Here is a 22,951-nt window from a genome sequence, read left to right as displayed (position 1 = left end):
GCTTCTCATTGTTTAGAATGAATCTGAATTTTAGACCTAAAGTCACCTTTGTGGAAATGTGGCTAAATGTTATGTCACAATGAAAAAATTTTTTATTAATTTTGAAAAGAACAAGTGAGAGTGTGAGAAGGGAGGGGCTGAGAGAGTAAGAGAAGCAATCCCAAGCGGCCACATTGTCATAGCAGAGCCCAATGTGGGGCTTAATCTTAGGAACTGTGAGAACATGACCTGAGTGGAAATCAAGAGTTGGACACCACCCAGGTGCTCCAGTATGAGAAATCTATATGAAAAATAAGTCTACAGTCATATTATAAGTGTTTGCATATAAAGAAATTTTTGTATAGAAGAGGAAATACTTTTAAACTATTCAATCATTTAAAATTTCACTGTTGATTATTAATAGAAAGGTGATCTCATCCACAAGTGAATTATAGAAAAACTGTAAGGTAAATATTGAGTCCCATTCTCCTAAAATTATCCCAAAGTAGAAATGTTTGGGAAAAGATTATGGCAACTGTTTCAGAACTACACGCTCTTGTTACATGAACCCTACTGAAGGAAACAAAGAAGATTCCCTTTGGATGAAGATTTTTACTTTGAAAAAAAGTTACCTTTTTGTATTTGAGAAGTTGGTAATTTCTCAAGTTTGGAAACTTACATGGGAGTTTTAAAACAGAGCACAAAGATGATACTACTCTCTGACAAATCTTACTCTGGTTGGAGAAAAGGAGAATGAGATAGTTTATTATCATTACATCTTTTTTTCTTTAAAAATTGTGGTTTCTTACTACTTGAACTCTGTAGATTTGAAGCAATTAATCTGCCCAGGAGTACTTAGTTTGTGTTGTTATTTTATTACTTATATACAACTCAGCAGATAGCACTTGCTTTTCTCCATGTTTGTATCATTTATTCCTATGTGTAGATTCAATACTTTTCTCCTAGAGAAAATATTCCAAACAGTAATTACTTCTGACCCATGCTTAAGACTCCTAGACACTTAGATTCTTAGTTGTGCTTGACACTTTACAACAATATTAAATATACCCATGGAATAAAATAAGCTATCACTAGCAGATGGCTCAGAAGAATGAAAGTATGAAAACAAATCCAGTAACCTAAAATACAAAATTGATATTAAAAAGAAAAAGAAACTGGTTAATATAGCTCAATGAAAAGAAAAACAGAAAAAAAGGGTAAAATAAATAGGTATGTATGTATTTATGTTATATGTCTGGGTTCCTACTCTCAAGAACAACGCAAAAGTTTTTATATGCTTCATAATTGTATCTCGTTATACTAGGGATATGAAATTAGTTAAGAGAAAGAACAGCTGAGAGAGTATTAAAGACAAGAATTATCTGGTATTGGGTGACAAGAAAGTAAAATCTGTAAGTGTTGCTTTAGTAACAAAAGTATTACGAACATAATCATCATCTATCACATACAAAAGTCTTCAAAGGTGATTTCTAATTACATTTAAAGAATTTTAAGATGTCTTTAGTAATGGTAAAATATCCTCAACTGAGGAATAGAAGACAGGCTCATATTTAATTCTCCAAAAGGTTTATTATCAGGAATGCCAAAAAGCCTCTGATTCAAACAATAAGTGATAGTAGAGAAATCATTTAGTTTTTTAAAAATCTTTACTAATCAATGAGGAAAGTCCTCAAAAAATTACTTTCAGTGTTAAAGCATACATATCTCCAGTTTAAAAGCTGTAAAACATAGTAAGTTCAAAGAGATGTGTTCATTTATTTCCTGAGCACCTACTTTCATCAAGCTGTCTGGAGCAACATCTTTGTGACTAAGTGTAGCTGATGAGTAGTTCAGCTGTCCTGAAATGAAGAGATCATCTTGACAAGGATCTCCTGGACAGGATATCTGGGGATGCTTCAAATGAGGGGAAAATAAAAAGTAAACAAACAATGTTCTTTAAGATGTGAAACCAAAATGATGATGACGCTTGAAAAGAGATTAGGAAAAAATATTACTAGATCATGGAAAGATGAAGAACCGAATCAAACAACACCATCATAACTGCCATCAGTATCAGTACCTTGACAATGGACATTAACTAAACTTGTTGTGGCAGTCATTTCACAATTTTTACATATATCAAATTATTATGATATATACTTTGGAATAATATTAAAATGTCAACTCCATCTTAATAAAACTGGAAAAAATTATTAGTACTTTTAATATACACTGTTAAGCTACTTCTTCATAATATTTTGTTTTATTTACAGTAATACCTAGCTTTTAATACTGCAACCAATTTAGTTATTAATCAAAGTTAAGAATCCCACATTTTAAGAGCAACTAAAACATATTCTTATTAAGTACATAAAAAGGATTTTGGGTTTTTTTGGTAAAAAAAAAATAACTGCTATTCTTCTAACAGCACAGGGCCACCTGGATTTTCTTTTTAATGATGAGCAGTATCAATAAATATACAATCTTATAAAGTTCACCCTAACTTAATTGTATCAGAGTAGCATTAAACAGCTATTTTCAAAACCAAAGGTTTGGTGAAACAATTTTAAGATTAACGAGAGTTCGTATTTTTATATGTCAAATAATATCCTTCTAGTTTACTTCATTGATAGCTTTAGAGAAAAAGCAGACTCAGCATCTCATTATCTCTGAATATTTTTTATAAATATGCTGGGGACAAAGACGCCTGTACTTTTCATTTTAATTTAGTTCTAAACACACCTAGCTATATTTGTGAAAACTAAACAGACTGTGATCAATAGCACTGCTGTAACTTCCAAAACAGTAATGTGGCTAGCAACACAGATATGCAAACTACATCATCATTTTGAAAAATAATCTGAATATTCATTATGATATACCACAGAATACATAAAAACCTAAGGATTTGTAATTTAACCGTATAAGCTATCTGCAACAGAGTTATCCTGTGTAGTCAGTTGCTCATTCAGAGCAGGGATTAGCATTTTTAGATTTGGTTTCATCTAACTTTGTGTATTTATGCAATGAATATTTTGCCTTCCTTCCTCATTTCTGAGATGTGCTTTCAGAATCCACAGTAATTTAGGTCATAGCTTGAAGTTTAAACTCAAGTCTATTCAGTCTTTAAAAGAACTACTATATATTATGAATGAAAAAGTAAAATGCAATAGACTCAAAGGTTCTGAGTTTAAGAATAACAAGCAAAAAATATTACTGTACAAGAATTTGGAAAAAACAATTGTTCCAGATGACTATAAAGATTACCCCTGAGTTAATAAAAGCCTCTTGTGTCCACTCTTTGGGTTTCAGTTATAGAGTGTGCCAAAAATGCAGGGCTTAATAGATATCACCCTTCTCTCCCTATGTCCAAGGGATAAATTACAAAACAATTGCTATCACTATAACATGGAAACCAAGTGGTGGCAGGTGACAGAGGGCAGAGCAAGACGAGTGAGGCCCAGACACAGGAGAGTGAATCCAGGAGAGGGATCTTGCCCTAGAACACAACAGAGCAAAGCCTACTATGTATTAAAAAGACGGTGAGGATGCTCACGAAAAACTAAAGGACCTAGAAACAAGCAGAGTCAACATGGAAATCAAACCATGGGGAAGAGACAAGTAAGGGTATGAGAGGAGAAAAATCTTTTAGGAATGGAAGGAAAAGGGGAGAAGGAAATATTTATTTAGAGGCCATGCTACACCTCAAGTTTTTATGAAGAGAAAAATCTTAAAATAGAGCCATGCCAGAATTGTTCTGTTCTTTCTCCTTCTCTGCCATTCTTAACTCCTACCCTTAACTTTCATTAAAAGAATAAGCCATTGGGGGCACCTGGGTGGCTCAGTCGGTTAAACGTCCAACTCTTAATCTCAGCTCAGGTCTTGATCTCAAGGTTTGTGGGATTGAGCCCAGCATCAGCTCTACACTGAGCAAGGAGACTGCTTGGGATTCTCTCCCTCTCTCTCTCAGTAAATAAATAAACTTAAAAAAAAAAAAAAGAATGAACTGTTAATGACTATTAACCATTAAAAAAAAAGGATTTGGGTTTTGCCTTTCCATTGATATTTATTATAATTTCTCCTGTGTACTATATATCGCATAGCTTTAAACCTTGATTTAAGGAGAGCTAGCTAATTTTATTGAGAAAACACCACAAAGCATAATAATTTTTTTTTTAAAAACTCAGTTATTCCTATTGCTTACCCTTATTTACATAAAAAGAGCAGACCACACCCTTAGCTTATGGCTGGAGAAACTTAAGAGATAAAATCTAAATCAGCTCTGCAGAAAGTTTTAGAACTAAGCCATGGAAGAACCAGAAGGTTATCAAGATATCTAACCCACAGTGAAAATATATTTTCTTAAAGTATGAAAGCATTACAATGTGGGGTCTTTTTTTCTCTTCTGTGTACTAAAAGAACTGGTCTACTACAGGTACTCACTCGAAAAATGTGCCCACCAGAACCTCTTCCGTCTGCAACACTCAAGGCAAGGCTGCCTTGGCTGCCATGCAGATCCCTAGAGCTGCCATAGTGAAAGTTGCTTACAGCAGTAAAATTGGAATTAAAGGACCTTGACAGCATGCTCTGAATAAAGAGGGGATAGATTTAACAGAGATTAGTGTAGCATGCAAAATTCACAAGACATGTTATGTACATAGACGTATTTATAAGTAACCCCAATACCACACAGGAATATCAGGCACTGAATTTTCAGTGCCACTGCTAGAAATTGGCACTATTTACTGTATTATTATTTACATGACAACATACACATATACACATAAAGTACATGTAAATCCAACCATTCACATGTTTAAACACTAAAGAAGAAAGTACGAACATACAGTGTCTTTTACAATGCAATTATTTCCTTTACTCCTAATACATCTTATTGGAAGTTTGTCAGAAAACAGGAATTGATGTCAAACCTAAATGTATGTATATATGTGTAGTTCTATATGGAATATAGCTGATTTCTCTATAAAGATAAATTTTACCAAGAACCAATCATTTCTAAGTTAAAATGGATTTCTGGAGTCCGCTTCATTGTATAGAAAATCAACTCTATATTATTAAATAAATGGAGAGTTTACATTTAAGCCTATGTACATAGCACAAAATATTATCTGCAAGAAAACACTTGGCTTTTGGCCACTGCAATTTTTCTTTCTTCCTTTTCTTTTGGCCATTACCATCCCTAAAAAAAAAAGTACCTTCTACATTTAGAAACATATCTTACATTAGAAAAAAGTTTAACTTACACACAAAGTTTTCGTATATAGCATTTACAAGGCTCTCACTGCTCTACAAACCTAGAAAATGTACTTGTAAAAAAAATTCCCATTCAAATGAACAGATACTTAAGATTTTAAGATTTTAGGAACTGGTAGTGGCATTTGCCGCTGAAACTTGAAGAACCACTGATGGAATCAGTGATGGAATCAGACTGAGTTAAATGAATGCCTAATCACTAAGCCCAGAGCTGCCTAAAAAACGTACCTCAATAAACACAATGCCTGATTTTCATTGTTCCTGCTTGTTTATTCCCAGAGCTGTTAAATGCTATTCTTTCATGTGGATGCTTTTAATCATGTCCCTGAATACTGGATGGTCTTAGGGTTAAATTGAGAGTAACCACACTTTGAGCATGGCTTGCTATCAAGAAATACAAAAATGTCTTAACAAGCATTTCTATATTACTCTTAGAGAATATATATACCTTCTCCAGATTATGAAGTTGATCTCTAATATCAAGAAACATTAATATAGCATTCCAGAATGAAAGAGGTCTGTAAAATTACAATGCACACTTTTAGTTATTTTGTGGATTCCAAAGTATTGAGTAAAGAAAAAACTAAACTTAAGAGGCCACGCCTATACTTTCCTAGACTATTTCACAAACAATAAAGATTTAGCAGTGGCAATTCAGAGGCTCCATAAACATCTGATTAGCATGTAAAAATACACCCCCCCCAACATAAACAACACACACTCATGTGTTACACACAATTTTACCATGTTCTTAATTTGAATCGCCCAAATGACCCTTTTTAATGATATGTAGATTCTGGAATCAAATATTTTTCTGTTGTCTTTGAACATATGTAAAGATTTTGTAAATATGTCACGAAGAAGGCTGAAGCTCAGACCAGGTCTGGTTTTTAATTCAGGCTTGTGCACAGACGTCAACATAAAACGGCACCCTGTTAACAACACAACACACTGTGCAGAGCTCTATTAAGGAATATGTCCTGGATACTGCTGTTCATTCCATGCTAATAGTTGTGTAACAGCAACTGAACACGGAAATTATCATGTTATATGAATCACATTCTGGTTGAAGTGCTTATCAGAATCACGACTTTAATTAAATCAGTCTTGAGAAGCATGAGGCGAGATATATTTATGTCTGGGTTTCAGGTACAGTTTTGTTGCAGGGGTAGGAAGGAGGGTTACTACTACAAGGTTTAAAAACCAAGTAAGCTTCAACTTATCTAATTATTGTACTAATGCTAAACAACTAAAAGCTGGGCAAAGGAGTCACTTATGATTTGGGGACTCACCTCTAAAGGAAGGGTGGGAATTGTGAAATCTCCTGAGGAAATTTTTTGATTGTCTACCATGCCATTAGAATTATACTTGGGGGAGGAAGAGGAATTGCAGAGAAGCAAACAGATTTTCCATCACCCTCTACCATTTTCAACCAATGTTTTCAAGTTTGTAGTCTAAATCATGTTGCTCTGTGTCCTCCCCCAAGGCTTTTCTTAGTTTCCTGGACTAATTCTCACCTCTAAATTACCAATGGGCACAAGTGGGAAACTACTGTTATTCACTCAAGTAGTTGTATGACAAATTTCTAAATGTAAAAAGCAGAGAGGCACAATGAACAATAGGGTAGCTGCTACCTGCTTCCCATTTACTAAAGTCTAGGTATTTCTCCATCAGATAGAAAAATGGGAGAATAGCCTTCTGTGATGTCAACTTTATATATATAATGATAATCAAACTCATCTTCTCATCCAAATCTGCTACTCATCCTCTATTCTGGCAATCCCAACAACCAGTCATTCAAGACACCACTCAACCTTAATCCGTTTTCCTCAAAGACATTATTAGAGGAATATTCCAACCACGAGTCAGATATCATAAAGTCTGTTTCAAAACTGTCTCTTGAATTCTTGTTGTCTCAATACACTGATACATTTCTCCTTTGTTTTTTGGACCACTAGATAGCCTCATAACTCAATCAACTTAACTGAGCCTCTTCCTTCTCAAAAAACTATAGCCCTCCCTCCTTCAATTCCATATTATCTCCAGAAGTTTATTTATAAGACAGCAGTGGTATTCCTATGCTTAAGAAATTTCCAAATTCCTTAGAAAAAGCACCCAAGTTCAAAGAGTCAACAATATGTAGAGTTATAGCCAAAACAAAATGGATGAGAATGAGGTTGCCTAAGAACAGTAGATGCTCAGCTATTTAAAGTTGGGATGACAGCATTGAAAAGAGCTAACAATTACAGGCAGAGGTTCAATGTGAACTGATACATGGTACGAATCATATTTTAGGGATTTACTTCTGAAAAATCAGAACTAAGGAATTTTTTTAAATGACTAACTAAAGTTGTATACCTTTAGCTGTTTTTAAAAACATATTTAATAAACATAGGTAAAAATATTCTTGGGTAAAAACTGAGAGATATGAAACTGCATCTTTAAAAATGTGCTTTATACACCTGAGCCACAGAACTTTGACACTAATGTATCAGTTTTACATAATTTTTGAAAATTTTAACTCCTTTCAAAAAAATGACATCTGCATGTGAAGTTAAACTGAAGATGAGCCCAAGTTATCTTACCAATCATTTCTAAACTTCATTAGAGCAACAGACATTTGAGATCAGAGAAGTCAGAAGTGGAGTTCAAAAAAGTCAACAAGAAATGCCATGCCAGAAGCCATCTATGTCAGTGACAGTGTTAGTCTTTTAACATTCACTGGGGAAAAAAATCTTAGATAAAATATTTAAATTTATATTTCTTGCTATTCTTCTAACGATATAGTAAACTGCCATTTTTGTACACATACTTACATAACCACCAATTATTAATAAATGAGAGCAGGAGGTCAAAAAGTGCTAAAAAGAGTTACACATTATATATACATTAATTATTTATAGTATGTGTGGAAGAATCTAAAAGAGATACACACATAAACAAAGGCAATGAATTTAAGCTCACTAGAAAACGCTGGGGAATAGACACAGAAAATAAGCATACACTACCATCTCATTTGTTTTGAGTCTGGTTAAGTCTAAACTTAGACTTTATTGTGAACACTAAGAAAAAACTCTAAAATATTCAGTAATTCAGAGTATCTTCTTTCACCTCATTAAAAAAAACAAAAAATACCAAATATTTTTAAAAAAAAAATTCATAGAGAGGAAAATGAAAAATTCATATTTAATTACCTTTTCTAACTTTTTGGCCTCGATGTGTCGTAGTACTTGCTCTCGCCAATCATGAGGAACTTTACTTTTTCCTGGAGGGTCTAATAAAGAATGCTCAGAACCAACTCTTGCATTTGGTCTTTTTGAAGGACTAGTTCGTGAATAATTAAAATCACTAACTGACATAGTTCTCTCTGGTATTTCACTAATAGAGGGTCGAGCACTCTGAGGCCTTGATGCATTCGGACCATCGATGCTGTATGTTCGTGCAGAAAGAGGTCTCTGTGATCCTGACATCATTGGAGTTCTTCCTACTGAATGTAACTCTCTGTATGATAAATAATCTCCTTCTGGAATTTGGGCCCGCCTTGTGGGACCTGACTCACCAAGATTAACAGAAGCTGTAGAGGATACACTACTTTGTCGTTGAATTGTAGTTCGAGCTGCTCCAGGAATGAGTCGGTCATTTGGTGAGATGGCCCACATTTCCCCATGTCTTCCTGGGCCAAGTCTCTGATGTAAATGGTATCCAGTATTAGCTCGAACGTTGTTATGGTTAGAGAAATTCATATTGGCAGAATGTTTAGCGTAACCGTGACTTTCCATGCTCTCTGATCTCGGAAGCCGCTGAGGGGGAAAACTGACATGATCTATTTGGGAATTTTGTTTGCTGTGCCACATAGTGTCCTTGACTGCAGCACTGCTACTATACTGGATATTATATTGTGGAGGACCATATGTTTGAGGTGTAGATTGTGGGCCACTTATTGAGGGGCCTCTTACTATATTTGGCTCTTCAGGATTATGATTTGAATCAAACTTGAAAATTGCCTTTGTACCTGATATTAAATCAGAAGATGAAGAAGAACCAGTAAATACTTGCAATGGTTGATCATACAAAAGTGTAGCAGACTTGCTCCTGACAATATTTTTTCCATCAACAGTAGATGTTACTTTAACTGTTGTACTTGGCTGCTGTGGTCCATTATCACTAAGAATGTCATAAATTTTTAGTCCTCCAGTCTCCATATTAGTTATACTATGAGATTTCACAACAGATCCAATTGGCCCACTTCTCTGAGGAGAGAGATCTTCAGTACTTTTGGAAATACCCATATCAAGAGAAGAATCAGTGTCATGTGGTTCTGTCCTCCTAGGGGACTGTGGAGTTTCCTCAGACTGTCCATTTGCCTTATTTACACATTCCAGATTAGGATACTTATTTCCATTTTCCAAGTGCTCAGCTTCTCCTTTAGCATTAATGCTTAAAAAGTCTGTTCCAAGCACTATATCTTGTGTCTTGGAACTTTCCACTATTTCTGGTTGAAACGAATCATTAGTTACAAGTTTATTAAGATTCATATTAATATGGTCTAATTTGTGAGATTCATCAGATGTGGCTGTTGAGCCAACCCCTTTCTCAATAAGAACTAATCGTTCTTCAATATTCAAATCATATTCAGGTAAGTTAAAATCCTTTTTATCATGAACCTGGTATTTTTCTTCTGTTGAATGATTTAAAATATCTCCATTTTGTAAAAGGCTGTTAAAATTTTCATCTTCTTGCCTAAAACAAAGATAATTTTATCATAAGCATCATAAAGCCCAGTTTCTTAGTAACAAGAAACATTAATAACTAATTAATGTATAGCTACACAAAGTTAAAAGAGCTGATGGGAGTCAAAGACAAAAGTCATTTATTAGCAAGTATGTTATTTTAAAATATTGAATAGTCAAGTAATGTAGATTTACATTAAATGGAGACAAGTAAAACCTTAATTAAAATTCAAAGATAATCAATATCACCACTTTGTCACAAGATAGATTAATAAGGCTAAACAGTGAAGAAAAATGGACTTAAGTACCTTTCCATGAATGTGCTAAAACACAAAATACTACTTGAAAGATGGGTAGATACATGGAAAGCTAATAACTTGAATTATTGAGTGAATAGCACAAAACATTTTTACAAATAATTCTGAAACCTTACATTATTATTATTTCTTTAAAAAATACCATGTTGTTTTAGTTGAGTATTTTTTTATTTCTTTCACAGAGTCCGACTTGGGGCTCGAACCCACAAGCGAGATTATGACCTGAACCAAAGTCAGACGCTCAACTGACTGAGCCACCCAAGCGCCCCTGAAACCTTACATTATTAACTAATAATTAACTATAATTATTAATTAATCATAATTATAACTACATAATAGCTAAACTCATTTTGAGACATAAAAGTCATTTTCCTTTTACAACAATTCAAATCAATACATACAGAATTTGACTTAACTATGCCTGGAATTTAGGAACCATTTGTCTCTAGAAAGTAGCCAACAATATCCACACAATAAGCTTTGGGTTCAGCAGAAACCCTAATCTTTCTAATAAGCGCCTAGCTCGTATATTACCATGAAGGTAAAACAACAGCCTTATTTTGATAGCCAAATATTTTGAGAGCCCAAATAATAGTTGTTTACAGTTCACGTCATGATCTTAGTTCGCGAGATCAAGCCTCACTCTGTGCTCTGTCTGCACTGGCAGCATGGAGGCTACTTGGAATTCTCTCTCTGCGCCTCCCCTGCTCTCTATCAAAATAAATAAACTTAGAGGAGCCTGGGTAGCTCAGTCGGTTAAGCTTCTGGCTTCAGCTCAGGTCATGATCTCACGGTTCGTGGGTTCAAGCCTCGCGTCAGGCTCTGTGCTGACAGCTAGCTCAGAGCCTGAAGCCTGCTTCAGATTCTGTATCTCCCTCTCTCTCTGCCCCCACCTGATTGCACTGTCTCTCTCTGTCTCTCAAAAAACAAATAAAAAACACTAAAAAAAAATTAAAAATAAATAAACTTAATGAGTATGTAAAAAAAATACGTATTTCTACTTGAATAACTCCAAAAAAGCTGTTTTATGTTGTAATACCTGAAAATATTATAGAAGTGTTCAACTTTTTAATGAAGAGAATTAATGTTTTAAATCTTTTCTTCCCTACTTATTTTTTTAAAGTTTATTTATTTATTTAGTAATCCCTACACCCAATGTGAGGCTTGAACCAACAACCCCGAGATCAAGAGTCACAAGCTGTTTTGACTGAGCCAGCCACATACTCCTTTTTTCCTTCTTTTAAAATAAAAAACTAGGGGTGCCTGGGTGGCTCAGTCAGTTGAGCGTCCGACTTTGGCTCAGGGGGTTCGAGCCCCGCTATCATGCTCTGTGCTGACAGCTAGCTCAGAGCCTGGAGCCTGCTTCAGATTTTGTGTCTCTCTCTCTCTGACCCTCCCCTGCTCACACTGTATCTCAAAATAAATAAATAAATAAATAAATAAATAAATAAATGATTTAAAATGAAAATGTAGAAAAGCTAAGTAATTAGTAATAAAATGGGGAAGAAATCATATACTACCTGAACTACATCTATAATATTAATTTGTGAAATCTTTTGCTTTAGTCTATATATTTATTTGCCTTATTATCTCTATTGTACAAATAAATTATTCTGTTAAGATGTTCACAAACCTGATTTTGGAATTAATACCAATATGGGTTTGTTTCACTGGCGAGCAGAGTGAGGTATCTTGACTACTATCAGTATTAAGAGAAACTGAATCGGACATCCGAGATGGAGAAGAACAGTTGCTGTTATTCTGATTGCTATTGTGTGTAACTTCATCTGATAAAGAGTCTGTATCCTTTGTATCATCTGAAACAAAAAAACTTAAGCCGTTGATAAAGTCACTAAGAATTTGTGTTTAATACTTTGAAGTGATGACAAATGGCATTTATATTGTCTGGGTTCAAATATATAAAAATTTATACGGATAAAAAGATAACCAAGGCCACTTCTGAAAATTCAATCCTAATACACACAATGATTAAGGAATTTAAAACTTGATACCTTTAGTTTTTGAAAAATATAACCTAGGTTAAGGTTACCCAGAATTTGATTTAGTTTTTACTACTGACAAGATGACATTTCACAATGTTTTTCTAAGGCGATCAATTAGTTTTAATGACTGTGGCTCTTCCACTCAGTTATAGTTTGTCTTTTGAAAAGTAGGCTCTATGCCCAAAGGGAGGCTTGAACTCATGACCCAGAGATCAGGAGTTATATGTTGTATCGACTAAGCCAGCCAGGTGCCCCCTCACACATGACTTTAAAAAGTCACAATAGTAAGTACAGTTCACAGTCTAGGTCAATTTATCTGGGGAAGAAATTATTTCATATATGTATGTAATTGTTTTCATTTACTATGAAAATAAAAATGAGTAATACAATTAAAAAATTTCTAATCAAGGAGTTTTCACAAGGTCAGTTCTCTTTTCCTGTTTTTCAACCATTTCAAAGAACTGCGTATGAAAAATAATATATGAAATGGCTTATTTTTTATATAATCAGAAATAGTATAATATATTCACATTCCACTATAGGCAGGTACTATTAAAAAGCATTTTTTTAAAAGTAATAATGAAAAAAAAAAGTAATAATGAAAAGATAATAACTTGGGTGCCTGACTGGCTCATTTGGTGGATCGTACAACTCTGGATCTCAGGGTCATGACTTTAAGTCCCAAATTGGGCACAGAGCTTACTTAAAAACAAAACAAAGAGAGATAGTAACAGTATTTTTAAAACCCTGTAAAGGCTGTTTTTAACTAATGCAATTCTACCCAAACCTTGGAAACAGTATATATAGACACAGTCATAGGAGATTGTATGAATTAAAGATATTTTTCCTGGTTCAAGTATCTTAGGAGCACAGTTCAATTAGTCTGAATTTGTGTTTACAGTTGGCAGTAATAGCATGTGGGGCTCAGGGTCTTCAATTTTAAGGTATGTGGGTGTGGATTCTTAATTTTTAAAATACCGTTAAACAAGATGACAGATTGAGTTCTTTCCTAGATACAATCCTCTTCTTCTACCTTCTTGTGACAGTTAGATAGTAATATGTAAAATATTTAGCATAGTAATAAGCAGCAACTAGTTAATTACTCAAATATCAGTACTACTATTATCATGAAACCTAAACTACCTAAGGGCCACCTGGGCAGTAAATTTCATTAATGCCATAAAGGCAAAGACTGGATAAATATTTGGCAGAGATACTATAGATCATATCAGGTACTTAGGGAGAGAAGTGAGGGAAGGATGAAAAGAAGGAATAGATACCCTTCAAATTCCCTTTCATTTCTAAGAAGAGCCTGAGATTCTATGTTACATGAAAAATGGCTAGGGTGTGGGGATGGTTTAAAAAAGAATTCTAGGACAGATAAAATAACAATAAGCATCTATCTATTCTACATCAGGTACTGTGCTAAATCTGAGTACATCGAATAATCTAGTATATTTGAAACTCATAAGCTCTCTTAAAAATAAGACAGATAAGGAAGAGACCTTTTAGAAAAGTATGTTTTAAAAATTGTTTCTAAAAAAGTGTTTTAAGTAACATAATGACATTTAATAAAATTTATTTCAAAATAATTTATAAATTTGATAAATTCAGCCCATTTCTATTCCTAGTGCTTTCAGTATCTAACCTTTTTTGTTGTTACCAAGAGCTACAACTTTTGGCTGGTTAATAGAGCTTTCAATTAATGGTGGTCTCATCTCTGCCATTTTCATCTCTTCATCAGAAGAAAGTTCTTCAGATTCCTAATGTAAAGAAAAAGAGAAAGAAAACATTTAAATAAATTTCGGTTTCTTTAAATGAATAGATTCAAGAACTTCAAAGAGAAAAGAATACTTATTAGAACATGGATGAAACCCTTTTATGGTAAAATGGACTAAAACAAGTATATGATTTAAGTTTTTCAAGATATGGCAATAAGACAATGGCATCTATTAAAAGTATGTCTAAGTGGCTATGGGATAAATTTCCACAGTAGGCCTTAATTCAAGTGTATTCATGATTACTATGTGCTGGTACCACGACAAGTGCTACAAATACAAAAATGCATAAAAAACAATCTGTTTTAGAAAAACTCAGTTTAGTGAAGGTGCTCCAAAAAAAAGTCTCTTCCCAATTCTCAAATTTATTCTAAGACTATCAGGTTCCAAAGAATCAGAAGGACTGAGGTATTCTTCTATTAAAATGAATTAATGGCAAATTTTGGCCCAATTTGAAGACAATTTTTTATTAATCTCCATGAAATTTTCTCTAATATTTGGCAACTGTCCCAGATTATCTGCCAATTGAGTGCTATTAAGTGAAAGGGGGTGCTGGGGAGGGGGTAGGACCTGGTAGTGAACAAATATTTATACAAAAATTTTAACACTGCACATACTCTATATAAAAACAAATCTTTTATATGTTAAATTATTCTTAGTTAATGATGAAAATAAATAAAATGTCTTAAAAATTGTTCTGTTAAAAGTACTAAGAGTTTTAGGTACTCATAAGTGACATAATAAAGACATGGACCAGGGTCAGCAAACTATTTCAGAAAAACACCAGACCATAAATATGTTACACTCTAAGGGCCCTAAGGCCCCTGTTCAACTACCCATCTCTGTCACTGTGGCACAACTTTGCCACAGACAACATGTAAACAAATGACTGTGGCTGTGTGCCAGAAAAACTGAATTTCATCTAATTTTTCTCGTCATGAAATATTCTTCTTTTGATGTTTATTCAACCATTTAATAATGTAAAAGCTGTTCTTAGCTTTCAAACCATATAAAGACAGGCAGTGGACCAGATAGAAGCCATAGGCCATAGTCTGCAAAACCCCATTCAGGACTGTACTACAATGGAAAGAGACTTCTAACTAGAATAGTCAAAGAAAGTAAAGGTGGAAGGAAGAGAAGTGAAGGGTGAGATAAGAGAGGAATGACATTCTGAACTGATGAAAGCATGGAAATAAAAGAGAAGGTATGTCGAGCATGTCAACTCCATGTAGTTGGAGCTCAGATAACTGGCAGGAGAGACAGTAAAGTTAGGTTGGAGTGAATAAGGAAAGGTCATGCAATGAGTATGGACTCAATTATATGTTGGTCATTATTAGAAGTTGCCAAGCCAGAACTCTCAACATGAGATTATCTTTTAAAATGGTAACTCTGGGGACACCTGGGTGGCTCGGCCAGTTGAGTGTCCAACTTTGGCTCAGGTCATGCTTTCACAGTTTGTGGGTTCGAGCCCTCTGTTGGGCTCTGTACTGACAGCTCAGAGCCCAGAGCCTGGATTCTGCTTCTGATTCTGTGTCTCCCTCTCTCTCTCTGCCTCTCCCTCACTCACACTCTGTCTCTCAAAAATATATAAATGTTTTAAAAATAAATAAAATGGTAACTCTGATATTAAGAATGTGTGGGAAGAGAAAGAAACCAGCAGAAAGGGATCTAGCTATCCTAACTGTTCTAAAGGAAAAAACTACATCTGTCGTCAGCCAATAGCAGTGATGACTGCTAATAAAGAAATACTTTGAGAGAAATTTTGGAATTAACAGGACCCTAATGATAAAATGAATGCAAAAAATGAGAGTACAGAAGAAGGGCAAATGGTCTGTCTTAATCTTTGACATGTGCAGTCTTTTGAACTGCTGAGCAGACTTCCTCCTTCATGAATTATACCACACCAGGATTTCTAGGAGCTGTCGCCTCCTAAATCTCCTCCCACCTTTCTGTTTCTTGTGCTCACATCAATGAATCTTCCTGCAGTTGGCATTTATTTTTGCCTTTCTTACTCTTTCCCCTTGGATATTGTATTTTCTTCAATGATTATATTTAATGTAGATAATTCTTCAATTTATAATCCAGCTTTCATTTCTCTTCTGAGCTAAAGATACACATTTCCAATTACCTACTGAGTATGTCTAATGGATGGTCCTGCTAAGTGTTCAAATTCTACAAATCTAAAAACAAATGAGACTTTCTAAGCCTGTTTGTTCTCTTAACAACCCGCGTTAGTTAATGGCATCATCATCCTTCCAAACATGGTTATGTGACTGTTCCCTCTTCTCCATTTCTTACAGTCAGGAATATTTCCATACGAAATCTCTTAACATTTGGACAACTAAGTTCCAGTCCACATTGTCTACTATTATTATTCAAACTTGGGAGAATTCAGTAGCCGATGCCAGATAACCCTGATACATAGCTCTATCACTCTGCTAAAAGGTCTTCATGGCTCCTCAAAAACTACACAACACTAAATCCAAACTTTGTGGCATGCTTTCATGAGCCCTATCATCAGGAGCCAATCTACTAATCTTGCTTCATTCTACCACCCTGATATACTCAGCTATATGGAACATATTCTTTTCTGTATTTCTCAAATACCACTCTTATGTTACCATTATTCCTTTCCTACTTTATTCAGTTCTCCTATTTCTGCTAGATGAACTATTCCAAGGTACAGGTTACATGCCTCCTTCATCCTAAAGCATCCTTGGTAGTTCCTAGCCAGAAAGTATGTCTTTTCTAAATTTCTGTAGCACTTAATATTTTTATCATTTAGTATTTTTCTTACATACTCAGCATCGTCTAACCCTAATTATATTCTATATACCCATTTATCCATTCTGCCACCATAGCTCCAAAATAATGCCTTACACTAAATTATACTAATGAAGTTATATTAAATACACTGGGACAAACCTTATAACCTTTTCAAAGACTATGTTATATTAGGTTCAATGTATATAAGTGTACTGAAAGATGTGATCCATTAAAAGTACCTTCACAAACCATGAGGTTTCTTTGTCATAGTAAATACTACCTCGAAGGAAAACCCTGAAGACAGATGATGTACTTTGAATGCATTTAAATTTTCAGCAATAAAGAGGCTATTATAATCCTACATGATCACTGTTTCTGTATTGCTCTCCAACATAACTTCCTATAATGACAAAAATGCTCTATCTGTGCAGTTCAATTTGGTAACCACTAACTAGCTAGACATGTGGCTACTGGCGATTTCAAATGTAGGCTAGTAAATCTAGGAAGCAAAGTTCTTAACTTTATTTATTTAAATTTAAATAACCACTTATAACTAGTGGATACATGGTGGACAGTGTAGCTATATATCAAAAACCCTCCAGAATTTCATTTTGTGAAGTTAGAGATTAACCATTTTACATGACCTCCACTGGTATATGAGGGGAATGCAAAAAAAGGTGTAGCCACTTTTGGAAAACTGGCAGTTTCTCACACAGGTAAACAAAGAGTAACCATACGATTCAACAATTCTACTCTTAGGTATAGATCTAACAATAAAGAAAATATATACTGGCACAAAAACTTACACACAAATATTCAAAAGAGCTTTATGTTCTATTGCCAAAATGTGGAAATAACCAAAATGTATATTGTTAACAATTACAATGGAGTATTACTACCATAAAAGTGAAATGATACATAAAAAAATGGACCAATACAATAAAAAAGTATTGATACATACTATAATATGGATAATCTAAAAGACAAACTGCTAAGTTAAAGAAAAGTTACAAAAGACCACCTATCATATGATTGCATTAATATAAAATGCCAATAATGACCAAATCTACAGAGGCAGACAAAGTAGATAAGATGTCTAGGACTCAGGGGGACAGAGAAGTTGTGGAGAGGCGGCTAAAAAGTAGTGGATTTCTTTTTGGGGTAACAAAAATGTTGTACAAGTTATGCAGTTAAAGATGGACAACTTCTTAGTATAATACCAATAGCCACCGAATTGTACCCTGTATTTAAATGGGTGAATTATATAGTATGGGAGTTAAGCCTCAAAAAAGCTGTTAAAAAAAGTTACAGCTTTTATTGATCCACTAGAAGACACTCTTTAAAGTCTCAGACACCACCAAGAAACTACTAGAACTAATAAATGAATTCAGAAAGTCACAGATATAAAATCAATAAACAGATATCCGTTGCACTAAAAATGAAGGAAAAAGAGAAATTAAGAAAACAATCCATTTACAACTGCTCCAAAAATAACAAAATAACACAGGAATAAACTTAACTAAGGAGGTTAAAGATGACACAAACAAATGGAAAGATATTCCATGCTCATGGACTGGAAGGACAAATATTGTTGAAATGTCCATGCTACCCAAAGCAGTCTATAGATTTAATGTAATCAATATCAAAATACTAACAGCAGTTTACAAAGAACTAGAATAAATAATCCTAAAATTTGTATGGAGTCCCCAAAGACACTAACAAGCTAAAGTGATCTTGAAAAAGAAGAATGGGGGCACCTGGCTGCGGTGACAGAGTGTGTGACTCTTGATCTCAGGGTTGGGAATTCAAGCCCCAGCATGAGGCCTACTTAAAACAAAACAAACAAAATAAAATAAAGAAGAACAAAACTGGAGGTCTAACAATACCAGATTGCAAGATATACCACAAAGCTGCAGTAATCAAAATAGTTGGATACTGGCACAAAAATAGAAATATAGACCAATGGAAGAGAATAGAGCCCGGCAATAAATCCATAGTCATATGGTTAACTAATCCTCAACAAAGCAAGAAAGAATATCCAATGGGAAAAAGAATGTCTCTTCTACAAATGGTGTTGGGAAAAGTGGACTTCAACATGGAAAACAATGACACTGGATCACTTCCTTAAAACCATACAGAAAAATAAACTCCAAACGGATTAAGGACATAAATGTGAGAAATCCTAAGAGAGCAGAAGCAGAAATTTCTCTCACATTGGCCATAGCAACATTTTTCTAGGTAATGTCTCCAGAGGCAAGAGAAACCAAAGCAAAAATAAACCATTGGGACTACATCAAAACAAAATCTTCTGCAAAGTAAACAATACATCTAAAAGACAACCTACTGAATGAAAGAAGATATTTGCAAAGAACACATCTGTATCCAAAATATATAAAAAATGTTCATAACCCAACACCAAAAACCCCCAAATAATCCAATTTAAAAATGGGCAGACAATATGAAATGACATTTTTCCAAAGAAGTCATACAGATGGCCAAAAGACACATGAAAAGATGCTCAACGTCACTCTTCATCAGGGAAATGCAAATCAAAACCACAAGGAAGTATCACCTCACACCTGTCAGAATGGATAAAATCAAAAGCAAGAAACAAGTGTTGGTAAGGATGTGGAGAAAAAGGAACCCTCTTGCAATGCTGGTGGAAATGCAGACTGATACATACACTGTGTAGAACAATATGGAAGTTCCCCCCAAAATTAAAAATAGAATTACTATATGATCCAGTAATGCCATTACTCAGCATTTACCCAAATATGAAAACACTAATTTGTAAAGATATATGAATTCCTATGTTTATGGCATTATTTATAAGAGCCAAAATATGGAAGCAGCCCAAGTGTGTGTAGATAGATGAATGGATGAAGAAGTGGCATATACACACAACAGAATATTAGCCAGAAAAAAGAGATCTTGCAGTTTGCAACATGGATGGACCTAGAGAGTATTAATCCTAAGCGAAATAAGTTAGAGAGAGACAAATACCATATGATTTCACTCACAAATAGAATTTAAGAAATAAACCAAAGGAAAAAAAAAAAAAAGAGGCAAACTAAGAATCAGACTCTCAACTACAGAAAACAAACTGATGGTCACCAGAAGGAAGGTCAGTGAGGGAGATGGCTGAAAAAGGTGATGGGAAGTAAGGAGAGCATTTGTTATAGTGAGCACCAGATACTGTATGGAAGTGTTGAGTTATTATATTGTACACCTTATTTTTTTATATTAGTCACTTTTTAAAATGTTTATTTGAGAGAGAGAGAGCACGCAGCAGGGGAGGGGCAGAGAGAGGGAGAGAGAGAATCCCAAGCAGACTCTATGCTGCAGCACAGAGCCAGGTGTGAGGCTTGAACTCATGAACTGTTAAGATCATGACCTGAGCCTAAATCAAGAGTCAATTTGATTGACTGCTGACTGAGCCACGCATGTGCTCTGGGTTCCTCTTATTTAAAAAATATTTTTTTATATTGTATACTTTAAGCTAATATAACACTGTATGCTAACTATAGAGAAATTTAAAAAATCTCAGACAGTCAAGGAAAAAAATACTTCACAATCAATAATAAATGCTTACATAAGTAAATAATTCAAACATACCAATGGCAATCTTTTCATGGTTACATTTCATTGTTAAGCAATTGCTATTATGGATTTTAAAGAATTAGAATAGAACCACCACAATCTAATTTACAGAGTAAACATTTGAGTGCAATGCACGTATAAAATTTTAAATTCAACGTGAAAAATAAGCAATATTATAGCAAATATCATGAGATTTCTCAGTGGTAAAGAGTTAGCATATTTTCTGTTTTCAATTATCAGTTTTCTCCTATATTTAGTTAGCAACAATGAAGTACTAAATTCTTCCAGTTGTTAACAATTAATTGTTCTAAACAATAATCACAAAGCCGTACCTCAAAAACATCATCATGATTAGCGATATGCTTCAAGTTCTCAGAAGCTTTCATGTTTGCAGTCACTGGTAGACTTCCAGGACTAATCTCAGCCTCAGATTCACTGGTCTTCTGAAGAGAGTTTCCTATCATATACTTTTCTCTTTCATCAGCTTTGATTCTCACTGGAGTGGTACTTTCTGAAGTCTAAGTAAAAGAAAAGATAAAGAATTCATATTCCTTAAAGCTTTGTATCTATTTATGTACTACAATTCAGTTGAGAATTTAAAAGTAGGGGTTCCTGCTGCCTAAGTAGGAAGAGGGTGTGACTCTTGATTTCAGGATTGTGGGTATGAGGTCCACACTATGTATAGAGATTACTAAAAAATAAGTATTTTAACAGCTTCCTATCCTGAATAAATGAAGGACAATTTAAACATGGAAATCTGCAGCACTCACAGATAAAACACGCATTTGGGGAGCAGGTGGTCCCCAAAGCTTTATGAACCACATTAAACTTTACAATTTAGCTGAGGCTACATTTCATCCCATAGACTGAAAAGCTGGTTTTCATGAGTGAGTCACATAGCTCAGCAAGTTCAAAATCAGGATGATTAGATTCATCCTGTTGAATGTGGAATGTATAGCAACTCTAGTGACTTGATAAAAGAGGTTCCTGTGATATAATGTGGAAAAGAAAAGTCCATTAAAGGAACACACACTTCAAGGATTTGTATAGGTTTCTGAAACATCCCAAGGAAAGTCCCATGGTTTGTCATAGCAATTACATTTAAAGTTAGATTTCAGTAGGGTGGATCAAAGTTCTCATGGGAAAAAAAAGTATTTCCATAACAATAAATTTAAGGATATTCATTATTTTTATTCAGACAATATTTTTTAAAAGCTATGTTGATGCTATCCTGCCTATCTGGAAAGCCTATAACCAACTGAAGTGGTAAGAATAGCAATTGGAGAGTTTGCTGATTATTTCAGCTTTTACTGCAAATAGCTGGGAACAGCCTAAATCTGGGAGGACTTTTTATAGTGTATACAAAAAGGACCATTATATCAATTACTATTATAAAGTTTTCAAGTGCTTGAAGTTTTAGTCAATTCTTTTTATTAAGTTTATTTATTTATTTTGAGAGAAAAAAAGAGGGAGAGAATGAGAGCAGGGGAGGGGCAGAGAGAGGAGGAGAGAGAGAATCCCAAGCAGGCTCCGAGTTGTCAGTGTAGAGCCTGATGTGGGCTCAAATCCACGATCTGAGATGATGACCCTGAGCTGAAATCAAGAGTGAGATGCTCAACTGAATGAGCCACCCAGGAACCCCTAGTCAATTCTTTTTTTTTTTTAATGTTTATTTTTATTACTGAGACAGAGAGAAACAGAGCACGAGTGGGGGAGGGGCAGAGAGAGGGAGACACAGAATCCGAAGCAGTCTCCAGGCTCCGAGCTGTCAGCACAGAGCCCGATGCGAGGCTCAAACTCACAAACCATAAGATCATGACTCAAGCCAAAGTCGGATGTTTATTGACTGAGCCACTCAGGCGTGCCCCCCTAGTCAATTCTTTTAAAATGAGTTTTCTGGGGTGCTTAAATGGCTCAGTCGGTTGAGCATCGGACTCTTGGTTTCAGCTCAGGTCATGATCTCAGGGTTGTGGGATCAAGCCCCATGTCAGGCTCCTGAGCTGAGCATGGAGCCTGTTGAGGATTCTTTCTCTCTCCTTCTCCTCTCCCCTGCTCCTGTTCTCTCTCTAAAAACAAAACAAAACAAAACAAAAAAAGATTTAAAGTGAGTTTTCTAACCTTCACACCCACATCATTATTTACAACTTGCTGATCTTCATGTGGTTTCAAATCTTTTCCAGAATCTTCATAGGTCTCTTCATCTTTTAATCTATGTACAATGGTTTGAACAGTTTTGACCATATTCTTAAGCTCATCTGGGTACGGTGTTGGATATCTCTTTAAATTTCCTTCCTAGAAAAAGAAAATAAATGAAATTTGAAATATCGATAAATATTCCTAACATCAACCTAAAATTTTAATCTATAATGCATCTTAATTATATTGGTTACCTGGCTCCTGGGGTAACTTTAAAAACAAAGAACAGGCCACTGAAAGCATTTTAGACACAGTAAAAGCATGGTTTTATCAACAGTAAAATAATTTACAGTTATAGATTTAACTAA

The 22,951-nt window shown here is 34.6% G+C and overlaps 1 protein-coding gene across 9 annotated transcripts in view; it reads right to left on the bottom strand.

Moving 5' to 3' along the window:
• The window catches only part of ERBIN (erbb2 interacting protein), a 121,368-nt gene that overhangs the window by 5,443 nt on the left and 92,974 nt on the right, over nucleotides 1–22,951 (bottom strand). For 5 of the 9 annotated variants that reach the window (XM_029942345.1, XM_029942344.1, XM_029942346.1 and 2 more), the window contains 7 exons: nucleotides 22,566–22,739; nucleotides 20,780–20,965; nucleotides 13,952–14,066; nucleotides 11,934–12,117; nucleotides 8,448–9,993; nucleotides 4,423–4,566; nucleotides 1,774–1,893 (listed from right to left, as the gene is read on the bottom strand). In XM_029942345.1, coding sequence (XP_029798205.1) covers nucleotides 1,774–1,893; nucleotides 4,423–4,566; nucleotides 8,448–9,993; nucleotides 11,934–12,117; nucleotides 13,952–14,066; nucleotides 20,780–20,965; nucleotides 22,566–22,739 — 2,469 coding nt within the window. The remainder of the gene's footprint in view (nucleotides 1–1,773; nucleotides 1,894–4,422; nucleotides 4,567–8,447; nucleotides 9,994–11,933; nucleotides 12,118–13,951; nucleotides 14,067–20,779; nucleotides 20,966–22,565; nucleotides 22,740–22,951) is intronic. The other 4 variants (XM_029942349.1, XM_029942352.1, XM_029942353.1 and 1 more) reach the window with 2 other exon arrangements.

This window comes from Suricata suricatta, chromosome 6, assembly GCF_006229205.1.
Source record: "Suricata suricatta isolate VVHF042 chromosome 6, meerkat_22Aug2017_6uvM2_HiC, whole genome shotgun sequence".
Lineage (NCBI taxonomy): Eukaryota > Metazoa > Chordata > Mammalia > Carnivora > Herpestidae > Suricata > Suricata suricatta.
The sequence above is the reverse complement of the archived record's forward strand: the minus strand, read 5'-3'. Positions and strand labels throughout refer to the sequence as shown.